Source organism: Salmo salar, chromosome ssa18, assembly GCF_905237065.1.
Source record: "Salmo salar chromosome ssa18, Ssal_v3.1, whole genome shotgun sequence".
Taxonomy (NCBI): Eukaryota; Metazoa; Chordata; class Actinopteri; order Salmoniformes; family Salmonidae; genus Salmo; species Salmo salar.
In genome coordinates, this window is record NC_059459.1 from 80,713,923 (window position 1) to 80,726,842 (window position 12,920).

A 12,920-nucleotide genomic window follows, 5' to 3' on the forward strand; every position below is an offset into this window, starting at 1 on the left:
GACGTGGGTGGAATACATCATGTTTATCTTGAACAAATATAAATGGAACAACGGTTTCATCACCATTGATGTTTATCGCTTTGAACTGAACAAATTGGAAGGACAAATGTTACATACAGTGTTTTATGGACATGATAATTGAGCCCCGTTGAACACAAATTAAGGCCGCACGCCGCACGAGGGACAGAGTGTTTGTTTTTGTAAGTGCGTTTCTTGTACTTGATGCATGTGTACTGTGTCTTCCTGTCCTTCTTGGGTCCACACACATCGCAGCGCTTCTTCTTGTTGCTACCGGCTGCAATCTAGAACGATGAAAACTCTTAGTTCAGGAATTTGACTAACATCTCACTCACTTACATATATATATATAGTTACAGCAGGCCAAGGTAGGAGAGTCAGACACACACACACACACACACACACACACATGCAACAACATCACTCACACTTACTTCCTGTATTAGAGTTGTTGGTTCTGTGGGTCGGGTGGATGGTGCACCAACATCCTCCACCTGAATCCTCCTCACGATGGCTGCAGAAGCTGAGGTCTTTGCGATATGTTGCCTCCTCTGGATATGAGGTCTTACCAATGCCTCGCCCAGCTCCTGGAGAAAGAGCTGTCTTCTCTGGAGCTTCCCTCTGTTCCAATCTGGGTTCAACGTCATCCAGATGACAAACACGTTGTACACCGAGATGTCCAAGATGTTGAAGAATATCACAAGAGGCCAGCGTAGGGGTTGCAGCTGTAACCAGTCACCAGCTTGTCTAAATTGTCCACCCCTCCTTTTGTGGCATTGTAATCCATTATGATTTCTGGTTTTTGATGTTCCTGGCCACAGATTCTCCCATCATTATGCAGCGTACTCATGATTACCACATTTGTGTCTTTCTTTGGCATGTAGGACACTAGGGACGTGTCAGCCGTGAACACAAACTTAGAGGAATTGATAGGCCTGTTCCGTGTATTCAACAGCTGAGGTGGGAGTTCTGGCTTGTTTTTCCCTACTGTTCCTACCACCATCAGCTTCCTCTTGAGGAGTTCTGGCTTGTTTTTCCCTACTGTTCCTACCACCATCAGCTTCCTCTTGAGGAGCTCCTGTCCCAACTTCCCAAAAAGTTAGCGCATGTGATGTTGTGTCACGTCCAGGACAACCTGCATCTCTTGGTTCTTCTCAGGGGCTCCTCCATCTGGCTTCCCCGTATACACTTGCAAGTTCCACACATATGATGAAGCGGCATCACAGGCAGCCCAGATCTTGATTCCATATTTCACAGGTTTAGAAGGTATGTACTGCCTGAAGGGGCAGCGGACCCTAAATGGCATAAGCTGCTCATCAACAGTAACGTTGGGCCCAGGGTTGTTAAACAGGGGAAGGCGGTCCACCCACTTGTCCCTCACTGACCTGATTGCAGCTAGTTTGTGTGTCTGCCGCCGAGCTGGTCTGGCGTCTCGGTTAACGAAGCGCATGATCCTGGACATAATGTGGAAGTTTTCCAGAGACGTTGCACGGAAACGTTCTGTCAGTTTCTGCTTCCCACAGGGATTCTGGGGATTCCCCATTTGGATTTGAAATCACTCACCAGCATGGATAAGAACCCAGAATGATTTTCTGGGTGGTGTCTGGGATGAACAGTCCAGAATGATTTTCTGGATGGTGTCTGGGATGAACAGTCCAGAAGGAGACTATGTCCTGAGTAACTTCCGCGTCGGTCCTGGTTGTATCTTTCTCATTGGCAGTCATGTGAGGTGGCTCATTCCTTGGGCAAAAAGATCATTCAATTTCAACAAAAATGTCAAATCCATATTTCTACTCCTGCAGGCTGCTGACGAGCTGGTTCTGGGGCTGGCTGCTAATAGGCTGGTTCTGGGGCTGGCTGCTAATAGGCTGGTTCTGGGGCTGGCTGCTAATAGGCTGGTTCTGGGGCTGGCTGCTGACGGGCTGGTCCTGGGGCTGGTTGCTGACGGGCTGGTCCTGGGGCTGGTTGCTGACGGGCTGGGGCTGGTTGCTGACGGGCTGGGGCTGGTTGCTGACGGGCTGGGGCTGGTTGCTGACGGGCTGGGGCTGGGGCTGGTTGCTGACGGGCTGGGGCTGGTTGCTGACGGGCTGGTCCTGGGGCTGGTTGCTGACGGGCTGGTCCTGGGGCTGGTTGCTGACGGGCTGGTCCTGGGGCTGGTTGCTGATGGGCTGGTCCTGGGGCTGGCTGAGGGTCAATCTCATCCTCTTCTTCCAACTCGCTGTCAGACTCTGAATTGACAGAGACATGATCCTCATATTCTGATAATTCTTTATTTTCCAAAGTGGAAGACGTTCCTTCCACATTAGCTTCTCTCTCTGCAAAAATGATTTCTAAGTCCCTCTGAGCAGAGATTATTTTTGTCATACTGATTGATTGTGGTAAGGAGCCACACATGCAAAGCTATTTATTTATTGTGTCCCTCCCCCAATTTGCACCTGGCTGGGGTAAAGTGTGTGAAAATATTGCAATTTTTTTTCAATGTATCGTAATAATATTCTGTAGGTTCCCGCAAGACATTGTGTAGTTTCACACACTACAAAGGGTAAAGAGTGGGAGGCAGACAGGCAGACAGGCAGACAGGCAGACAGGCAGACAGACAGACAGACAGGCAGACAGACAGGCAGACAGACAGACAGACAGACAGGCAGACAGGCAGACAGACAGACAGGCAGACAGACAGGCAGGCAGGCAGGGAGACAGGCAGGCAGGGAGACAGGCAGGCAGGGAGACAGGCAGGCAGGGAGACAGGCAGGCAGGGAGACAGGCAGGCAGGGAGACAGGCAGGCAGGGAGACAGGCAGGCAGGGAGACAGGCAGGCAGGGAGACAGGCAGGCAGGGAGGCAGGCAGGCAGGCAGGGAGGCAGGCAGGCAGGCAGGGAGACAGGCAGGCAGGGAGACAGACAGGCAGGGAGGCAGGCAGACAGACAGGTTATTGGTGCTGTGTTGAAAGAACAGGTCCAGGGAGGAGGAAGAGGACAGAGTGAAGGAACACAGAAAACCTTTTTTGTTTCATTTTTATTTGTTTTTCACCTTCACACACACTTTTCCACATTTGTATTACCCTCAGAACACCACATACACCAACACAGGGGTGGCGGGTAGCCTAGTGGTTAGAGGCGGGTAGCCTAGTGGTTAGAGGCGGGTGGCCTAGTGGTTAGAGGCGGGTGGCCTAGTGGTTAGAGGCGGGTGGCCTAGTGGTTAGAGGCGGGTGGCCTAGTGGTTAGAGGGGGGTGGCCTAGTGGTTAGAGGGGGGTGGCCTAGTGGTTAGAGGGGGGTGGCCTAGTGGTTAGAGGGGGGTGGCCTAGTGGTTAGAGGGGGGTGGCCTAGTGGTTAGAGGCGGGTGGCCTAGTGGTTAGAGGCGGGTGGCCTAGTGGTTAGAGGCGGGTAGCCTAGTGGTTAGAGGCGGGTGGCCTAGTGGTTAGAGGCGGGTGGCCTAGTGGTTAGAGGCGGGTGGCCTAGTGGTTAGAGGCGGGTGGCCTAGTGGTTAGAGGCGGGTGGCCTAGTGGTTAGAGGCGGGTGGCCTAGTGGTTAGAGGCGGGTGGCCTAGTGGTTAGAGGCGGGTGGCCTAGTGGTTAGAGGCGGGTGGCCTAGTGGTTAGAGGCGGGTGGCCTAGTGGTTAGAGGCGGGTGGCCTAGTGGTTAGAGGGGGGTGGCCTAGTGGTTAGAGGCGGGTGGCCTAGTGGTTAGAGGCGGGTGGCCTAGTGGTTAGAGGCGGGTGGCCTAGTGGTTAGAGGCGGGTGGCCTAGTGGTTAGAGGCGGGTGGCCTAGTGGTTAGAGGCGGGTGGCCTAGTGGTTAGAGGCGGGTGGCCTAGTGGTTAGAGGCGGGTGGCCTAGTGGTTAGAGGCGGGTGGCCTAGTGGTTAGAGGCGGGTGGCCTAGTGGTTAGAGGCGGGTGGCCTAGTGGTTAGAGGCGGGTGGCCTAGTGGTTAGAGGCGGGTGGCCTAGTGGTTAGAGGCGGGTAGCCTAGTGGTTAGAGGCGGTGTCGTTCTGCCCCATTGTTCCCCGGGCGCCGTAGATGTGGATGGTGATTAAGGCAGCCCACCCTCGCCTCTCTGATTCAGAGGGTGTTGGGTTGAAAACATTCAGTTGTACAACTGACTAGGTATCCCCCCCCCCTTTCCCCTATCTGCTAAATGACCTACATGTAAAAATCTCTCTCCAGGATGCGAGACATGCAGCAGAAGAGGAGATCTACACCAATCTAAATGCTAAGATAGACCAGTTCCTTCAGCTGGCAGACTACGATTGGACAGCAGCCCAGGGGGGCGGGGCTCCGAGCGACTACCTGAGTGACCTCATCGCCTTCCTCTGTTCCACCTTCTCTGTCTTCACACACCTGCCGGTTAGTATCTCACATACACACACACCTTCTCTGTCTTCACACACCTGCCGGTTAGTATCTCACATACACACACCTTCTCTGTCTTCACACTAGAGGTCGACCGATTATGATTTTTCAACTCCGATACCGATTATTGGAGGACCGAAAGGCCGATACCGATTAATCGGCCGATTATTGTTATGTTTTTTTAATATGTATATATACACACACAGTACAGTCAGTAGAGGACTGGTCACCCCTCAGAGCCTGGTTCCTCTCTACCCAGTACAGTCAGTAGAGGACTGGTCACCCCTCAGAGCCTGGTTCCTCTCTACCCAGTACAGTCAGTAGAGGACTGGTCACCCCTCAGAGCCTGGTTCCTCTCTACCCAGTACAGTCAGTAGAGGACTGGTCACCCCTCAGAGCCTGGTTCCTCTCTACCCAGTACAGTCAGTAGAGGACTGGTCACCTCTCAGAGCCTGGTTCCTCTGGTCTACCCAGTACAGTCAGTAGAGGACTGGTCACCCCTCAGAGCCTGGTTCCTCTCTACCCAGTACAGCCTCGCGGCCAGCGCTTCTAACAACCAGCTCAGTTGTCTCAGGTGCCATGGAGTAAAACGAGACACTCTAGAACGTTCCTGGAATGGTCCATAATATGTTGTGGTGTAACCGTTGGTTACAGCAGGGTCGTGTTAAGGGATACAAGCTTCAGGAGGTCATTTACTGGGTTAAAGCTTTCTCCATCACCCCTCTTCTCCTCCTCTCTCCTAACCCTTGTTAAAATCTAATGTTATTGGTCGCGTACACAGATTTGCGGATGTTATCACAGGTGCAGCGTAATGCTTGTGTTTCTAGCTCTGACAGTGTAGTAATATCTAACACTTAAAAAAAACCCTACCTCTTGCCTCTTCTCCCTCTCCTTTTCTATTTTGTCATTCCCCCTTTCACCTAATCTGACCTCTGAGGAGGAGAGTTGAGAGAGGCACCACGCTGAGGGTCCCATTCAACAGGAAAAATCTGTAAAACTGCGGTACAACGCTGGCATTATGGGTCTCACGCTGGGAAGTAGGTCTTTGACGCTTTAGGCTGACCTTTCTGGTGCCGATGTCTTGACCCCTGACCCCCGTGACACTCACACACGCTCCGAGCCAGCTCGTAAAGACCCGTAAACATACACACCCTTTTAAGAGGAGAAATGGTACAGCCTTGGCATTGTCCCGCGCTGGGTATTATGACGAGGTCATGTGACACACACACACAGAGATGGCTCATAACACACACATACACACACACAGAGAGAGCTCATAAACACACTGATCCAAAACGGACCCATCGACAACTGTTACGGAGAGAGATCACCATGACAACTGTTACGGAGAGAGATCACCATGACAACTGTTACGGAGAGAGATCACCATGACAACTGTTACGGAGACAGAGAGAGATCACCATGACAACTGTTACGGAGAGAGAGATCACCATGACAACTGTTATGGAGAGAGAGAGAGAGAGAGAGAGAGATCACCATGACAACTGTTACGGAGAGAGAGAGAGAGAGAGAGATCACCATGACAACTGTTACGGAGAGAGAGAGAGAGAGAGAGAGATCACCATGACAACTGTTACGGAGAGAGAGAGAGAGAGAGAGAGAGGTCACCATGACTACTGTTACGGAGAGAGAGAGGGTGAGATCACCATGACAACTGTTACGGAGAGAGAGAGGTCACCATGACTACTGTTACGGAGAGAGAGAGAGATCACCATGACAACTGTTACGGAGAGAGAGAGAGATCACCATGACAACTGTTACGGAGAGAGAGAGAGGGAGATCACTATGGCAACTTACGGAGAGAGAGAGAGAGAGAGAGATCACCATGACAACTGTTAGAGAGAGAGAGGTCACCATGGCAACTTACGGAGAGAGAGAGAGAGAGAGAGAGATCACCATGACAACTGTTACGGAGACAGAGAGAGATCACCATGACTACTGTTACGGAGACAGAGAGAGATCACCATGACAACTGTTACGGAAAGAGAGAGAGATCACCATGACAACTGTTACAGAGAGAGAGAGAGAGAGAGGTCACCATGACTACTGTTACGGAGAGAGAGAGAGAGAGGTCACCATGACTACTGTTATGGAGAGAGAGAGAGATCACCATGACAACTGTTACGGAGAGAGAGAGAGATCACCATGACAACTGTTACGGAGAGAGAGAGAGAGGGTCACCATGACTACTGTTACGGAGAGAGAGAGAGAGTTCACCATGACTACTGTTACGGAGAGAGAGAGAGAGTTCACCATGACTACTGTTACGGAGACAGAGAGAGATCACCATGACTACTGTTACGGAGAGAGAGAGAGAGATCACCATGGTAACTGTTACGGAGAGAGAGAGAGAGATCACCATGACTACTGTTACGGAGAGAGAGAGAGAGATCACCATGACTACTGTTACGGAGAGAGAGAGAGATCACCATGACTACTGTTACGGAGAGAGAGAGAGATCACCATGGCAACTGTTACAGAGAGAGAGAGATCACCATGGCAACTGTTACGGAGAGAGAGAGAGAGGGAGATCACCATGACTACTGTTAGAGAGAGAGAGAGAGATCACCATGACAACTGTTACGGAGAGAGATCACCATGACAACTGTTACGGAGAGAGATCACCATGACAACTGTTACGGAGAGAGATCACCATGACAACTGTTACGGAGAGAGATCACCATGACAACTGTTACGGAGAGAGATCACCATGACAACTGTTACGGAGAGAGATCACCATGACAACTGTTACGGAGAGAGATCACCATGACAACTGTTACGGAGAGACGGAGAGAGATCACCATGACAACTGTTACGGAGAGACAGAGAGAGATCACCATGACAACTGTTACGGAGAGAGAGAGAGAGATCACCATGGCAACTGTTACGGAGAGAGAGAGATCACCATGACTACTGTTACGGAGAGAGAGACAGAGAGATCACCATGACAACTGTTACGGAGAGAGAGAGAGAGAGATCACCATGGCAACTGTTACGGAGAGAGAGAGAGAGAGAGAGATCACCATGACTACTGTTACGGAGACAGAGAGAGATCACCATGACTACTGTTATGGAGAGAGGGAGAGATCACCATGACTACTGTTATGGAGACAGAGAGAGATCACCATGACAACTGTTACGGAGACAGAGAGAGATCACCATGACAACTGTTACGGAGACAGAGAGAGATCACCATGACAACTGTTACGGAGAGAGGGAGAGATCACCATGACAACTGTTACGGAGAGAGAGAGAGAGAGAGAGAGGTCACCATGACTACTGTTATGGAGAGAGAGAGAGAGAGGTCACCATGACTACTGTTATGGAGAGAGAGAGAGGTCACCATGACAACTGTTACGGAGAGAGAGAGAGATCACCATGACAACTGTTACGGAGAGAGAGAGAGAGAGAGAGGTCACCATGACTACTGTTACAGAGAGAGAGAGAGAGAGGTCACCATGACTACTGTTACGGAGAGAGAGAGAGAGAGAGAGAGAGATCACCATGGTAACTGTTACGGAGAGAGAGAGAGAGATCACCATGACTACTGTTACGGAGAGAGAGAGAGAGATCACCATGACTACTGTTACGGAGAGAGAGAGAGAGAGAGAGAGAGATCACCATGGCAACTGTTACAGAGAGAGAGAGATCACCATGGCAACTGTTACGGAGAGAGAGAAGAAGATCACCATGACTACTGTTACAGAGAGAGAGAGAGAGGTCACCATGACTACTGTTACGGAGAGAGAGAGAGAGAGGGAGATCACTATGGCAACTTACGGAGAGAGAGAGAGAGAGAGAGATCACCATGACAACTGTTAGAGAGAGAGGTCACCATGGCAACTGTTACGGTGAGAGAGAGAGAGAGAGAGAGAGAGAGAGAGAGAGAGAGAATCACTATGGCAACTGTTACGGAGAGAGAGAGAGATCACCTACCGAGAGAGAGAGAGAGAGAGAGATCACCATGACAACTGTTACGGAGAGAGCGAGAGATCACCATGGCAATTTACGGAGAGAGAGAGAGAGAGATCACCATGACAACTGTTACGGAGAGAGCGAGAGATCACCATTGCAACTGTTACGGAGAGAGAGCGAGATCACCATGGCAACTGTTACTGAGAGAGCGATCACCATGACAACTGTTACAGAGAGAGAGATCACCATGGCAACTGTTACTGAGAGAGCGATCACCATGACTACTGTTACGGAGAGAGAGAGAGAGAGAGAGATCACCATGGCAACTGTTACAGAGAGAGAGGTCACCATGACTACTGTTACAGAGAGAGAGGTCACCATGACTACTGTTACAGAGAGAGAGGTCACCATGACTACTGTTACAGAGAGAGAGGTCACCATGGCAACTGTTACGGAGAGAGAGAGAGATCACCATGACAACTGTTACGGAGAGAGAGATCACCATGGCAACTGTTACGGAGAGAGAGCGAGAGATCACCATGGCAACTCTTACGGAGAGAGAGCGAGAGATCACCATGGCAACTCTTACGGAGAGAGAGCGAGAGATCACCATGGCAACTGTTACGGAGAGAGAGAGATCACCATGGCAACTGTTACGGAGAGAGAGAGATCACCATGGCAACTGTTACGGAGAGAGAGAGATCACCATGCCAACTGTTACGGAGAGAGAGAGATCACCATGGCAACTCTTACGGAGAGAGAGCGAGAGATCACCATGGCAACTCTTACGGAGAGAGAGCGAGAGATCACCATGGCAACTCTTACGGAGAGAGAGCGAGAGATCCCCATGGCAACTCTTACGGAGAGAGAGAGATCACCATGGCAACTGTTACTGAGAGAGCGATCACCATGACAACTGTTACGGAGAGAGAGGTCACCATGACAACTGTTACAGAGAGAGAGAGATCACCATGACAACTGTTACAGAGAGGGATGGCATAGTTAATCACTCAGACTAACGATTGATATCAGTGGCTGAAGAAATAGATCAATCCAATGCTGGCAACAACCCAGCAGTCAGTAGCTCAAACTAGAGGTCTTCACTGGTGCAGAAAGTTGGAACCGTTCTGAAATGGAACCATGGCATTCCCACCCGACCAGATACGCATGAAAATAATTATTAATTCATTATTATTATTCATTAAATGCAGAGTCGTTTCCGAATGGACCCGAGGACAGTCAGACCCGTTTTGAAAAGTCCCGTGGAAAAACAAACCCAAACAGACCCGTGCTGGATCGGATCTGAGAGACCCGTTCAGATCCGAGAGTAGAAAGAAAGAGAGAGAAACCTCCAACGGGGCTCTGCCATCAATAAATGAGAGATAAATTATCCATAGTTAGGTGTTGTTAAAAAACTGCCTTTAACAAATTACACACAATATTCGTTGTTTCGATGTGAAGCATATTCAAAACTTTATCGCCTATTGTTTTATTGGTTTTTATTTACAGAAAACAATAATTGTCCACCTCACAGTTCAGCTGTTGGAGAGTTGAGCACTAAATGTATCAGGGAATTGCATGTATACAGTTGATGTAGGAAGTTTACATACACCTTAGCCAAATATATTTAAACTCAGTTTTTCCACAATTCCTGACATTTTATCCTCGTAAAAATTCCCTGTCTCAGGTCAGTTAGGATCACCACTTTATTTTAAGAATGTGAAATGCCAGAATAATAGTAGAGAGAATGATTTTTTTCAGCTTTTATTTATTTAATCAAGTTCCCAGTGGGTCAGAAGTTTACATACACTCAATTAGTTTTTGGTGCATTGCCTTTAAATTGTTTAACTTCGGTCAAATGTTTCGGGTAGCTTTCCACAAGCTTCCTACAATAAGTTTGGTGAATTTTGGCCCATTCCTCCTGACAGAGCTGGTGTAACTGAGTCAGGTTTGTAGGCCTCCTTGCTCGCACACGCTTTTTCAGTTCTGCCCACAAATGTTCTATAGGATTGAGGTCAGGGCTTTGTGATGGCCACTCCAATACCTTGACTTTGTTGTCCTTAAGCCATTTTGCCACAACTTTGGAAGTATGCTTGGGGTCATTGTCCATTTGGAAGACCCATTTGCGACAAAGCTCTAACTTCCTGACTGATGTCTTGAGATGTTGCTTCAATATATCCAGATTATTGTCCCTCCTCATGATGCCATCTCTTGTGAAGTGCACCAGTCCCTCCTGCAGCAAAGCACCCCCACAACATGATGCTGCCACCCCCGTGCTTCACGGTTGGGATGGTATTCTTCGGCTTGCAAGCATCCTCATTTTTTCCTCCAAACATAACGATGGTCATTTTGGCAAAACAGTTATATTTTTGTTTCATCAGACCAGAGGACATTTCTCCAAGAAGTACGATCTTTGTCCCCATGTGCAGTTGCAAACCGTAGTCTGGCTTTTTTATGGCGGTTTTGGAGCAGTGGCTTCTTCCTTGCTGAGCGGCCTTTCAGGTTATGTCGATATAGGACTCGTTTTACTGTGGATATAGGTACTTGTGTATCTGTTTACTCCAGCATCTTCACAAAGTCTTTTGCTGTTGTTCTGGGATTAATTTGCACTTTTCGCTCCAAAGTACGTTCATCTCTAGGAGACAGAATGCGTCTCCTTTCTGAGCGGTATGACGGCTGTGTGGTCCCATGGTGTTTATACTTGCGTACTATTGTTTGTACAGATGAATGTGGTACCTTCAGGCGTTTGGATATTGCTCCCAAGGATGAACCAGACTTGTGGAGATCTACAATTATTTCTTTTTTATTTAATTTAAAAAATAAATAATTTAGGTCTTGGCTGCTTTCTTCTGATTTCCCCATGATGTCAAGCAAAGAGGCACTGAGTTTGAAGGTAGGCCTTGAAATACATCCACAGGTACACCTCCAATAGGCTAATTGACATCATTTGAGTCAATCAGAAGCTTCTGAAGCCATGACATAATTTTCTGGAATTTTCCAAGCTGTTTAAAGGCACAGTCAACTTAGTGTATGTAAATTTCTGACCCACTGGAATTGTGGTACAGTGAAATATAAGTGAAATAATCTGTCTGTAAACAATTGTTGGAAAAATGACTTGTGTCATGCACAAAGTAGATGTCCTAACTGACTTGCCAAAACTATAGTTTGTTAACAAGAAATTTGTGGTGTGGTCGAAACATGAGTTTTAATGACTCCAACCTAAGTGTATGTAAACTTCAGACTTCAACTGTATAGGCTTATAGGCTCAGGGGTCCACTGTATGATATTAATATAAAAATATGAATTTAAGGAAGATATGCTTAGGCCTAGAGAACTGATTTTAAACCTTTTATAGAAGTTTTGAACAGGCTAATATTGCAAAAATTGTACAACAAATGACAGCGATATGTATTATACAGCATGCCTATTTTAATGCTAATTAAAAAGACAGTTCGATCTTAATTTAACCACTGAACATGTATCAACAAAATGAAAATAAACAATTTCTGCATATATAAAGAACTGGATTAGATTATTAAATAGACCTATGATGATGATGATGATGATGATGATGATGAAGAAACTGATGATAATTATAATAATAATGGTAATAATAATAATAATGAAACTGATGACGACGATGATGAAAAAATAAATACAAGTTTGAAAATGACATCAAACCTGAATAGCGAGTTTGGACTCAGTCCATTAGGCCAAAGTTTTTCTCATCTTTGCCCATTAACACTTATCCCAAAGGACATTCCCCTTGTAGGCTGCTTTTCACTATACTCTTTCACCTCTATCTTTCATTTTACTGAAAAGGCCTCTGTCTTTACGAACCCATAGTGGCCAATGCTCCTTTTACTCTCTCTCGCTCATCGGAAGGAAGCGCACGTGACGTAAGCAGCCAGAACCAGTTTCAGCTGGACTTAAGCTATACTTTTTATTGTGTTGAAATTGGCAGACAAGAATAACAAGGTCATGCAGTTCTCATCGACTCACACACATTAAATGAACAGAGGACGGGTCCAGTTGGTAAATACATTTTAATTGCACATACCCGAGACTCGTGGCATTTGTATCAGACCCGACCCAGATCAAAGACAAAAGTCCCGGGTTCTGATCTCTGAATTCTGGGTCTGTTGGACCTGTGAAGACCTCTACTACTAACGCACGTGAAAGTGTGTTTGCGAGTTCTTGTCTTAAATGTTTACTTTTGTCTCGGGTCTGTGTCCTGGTCTGGTTCTGGATCTGGGTCACTACATATTTATTATGTAATGGATTCATAGCTCAGTCTATCTCCTTACTTTTGTCTCAGATCAGGGTCTGGATCTGAATCAGGGTCTGGATCTGAATCAGGGTCTGGATCTGAATCAGGGTCTGGATCAGAATCAGGGTCTGGATCAGGGTCTGGATCAGAATCAGGGTCTGGATCCAGGGTCTGGATCAGGGTCTGGATCAGGGTCTGGATCAGAATCGGGGTCTGGATCAGAATCAGGGTCTGGATCAGAATCGGGGTCTGGATCAGAATCAGGGTCTGGATCAGAATCAGGGTCTGGATCAGGGTCTGGATCAGGGTCTGGATCAGGGTCTGGATCTGGATCAGGGTCTGGATCAGAA

The 12,920-nt window shown here is 47.8% G+C and overlaps 1 protein-coding gene across 6 annotated transcripts in view; it reads left to right on the forward strand.

Moving 5' to 3' along the window:
• Positions 1-12,920, forward strand: part of exoc6b (exocyst complex component 6B) — a 168,619-nt gene that overhangs the window by 97,651 nt on the left and 58,048 nt on the right. For all 6 annotated transcript variants that reach the window (XM_045701645.1, XM_045701640.1, XM_045701642.1 and 3 more), the window contains one exon: positions 4,179-4,358. In XM_045701645.1, the coding sequence (XP_045557601.1) occupies positions 4,179-4,358 (180 nt within the window). The remainder of the gene's footprint in view (positions 1-4,178; positions 4,359-12,920) is intronic.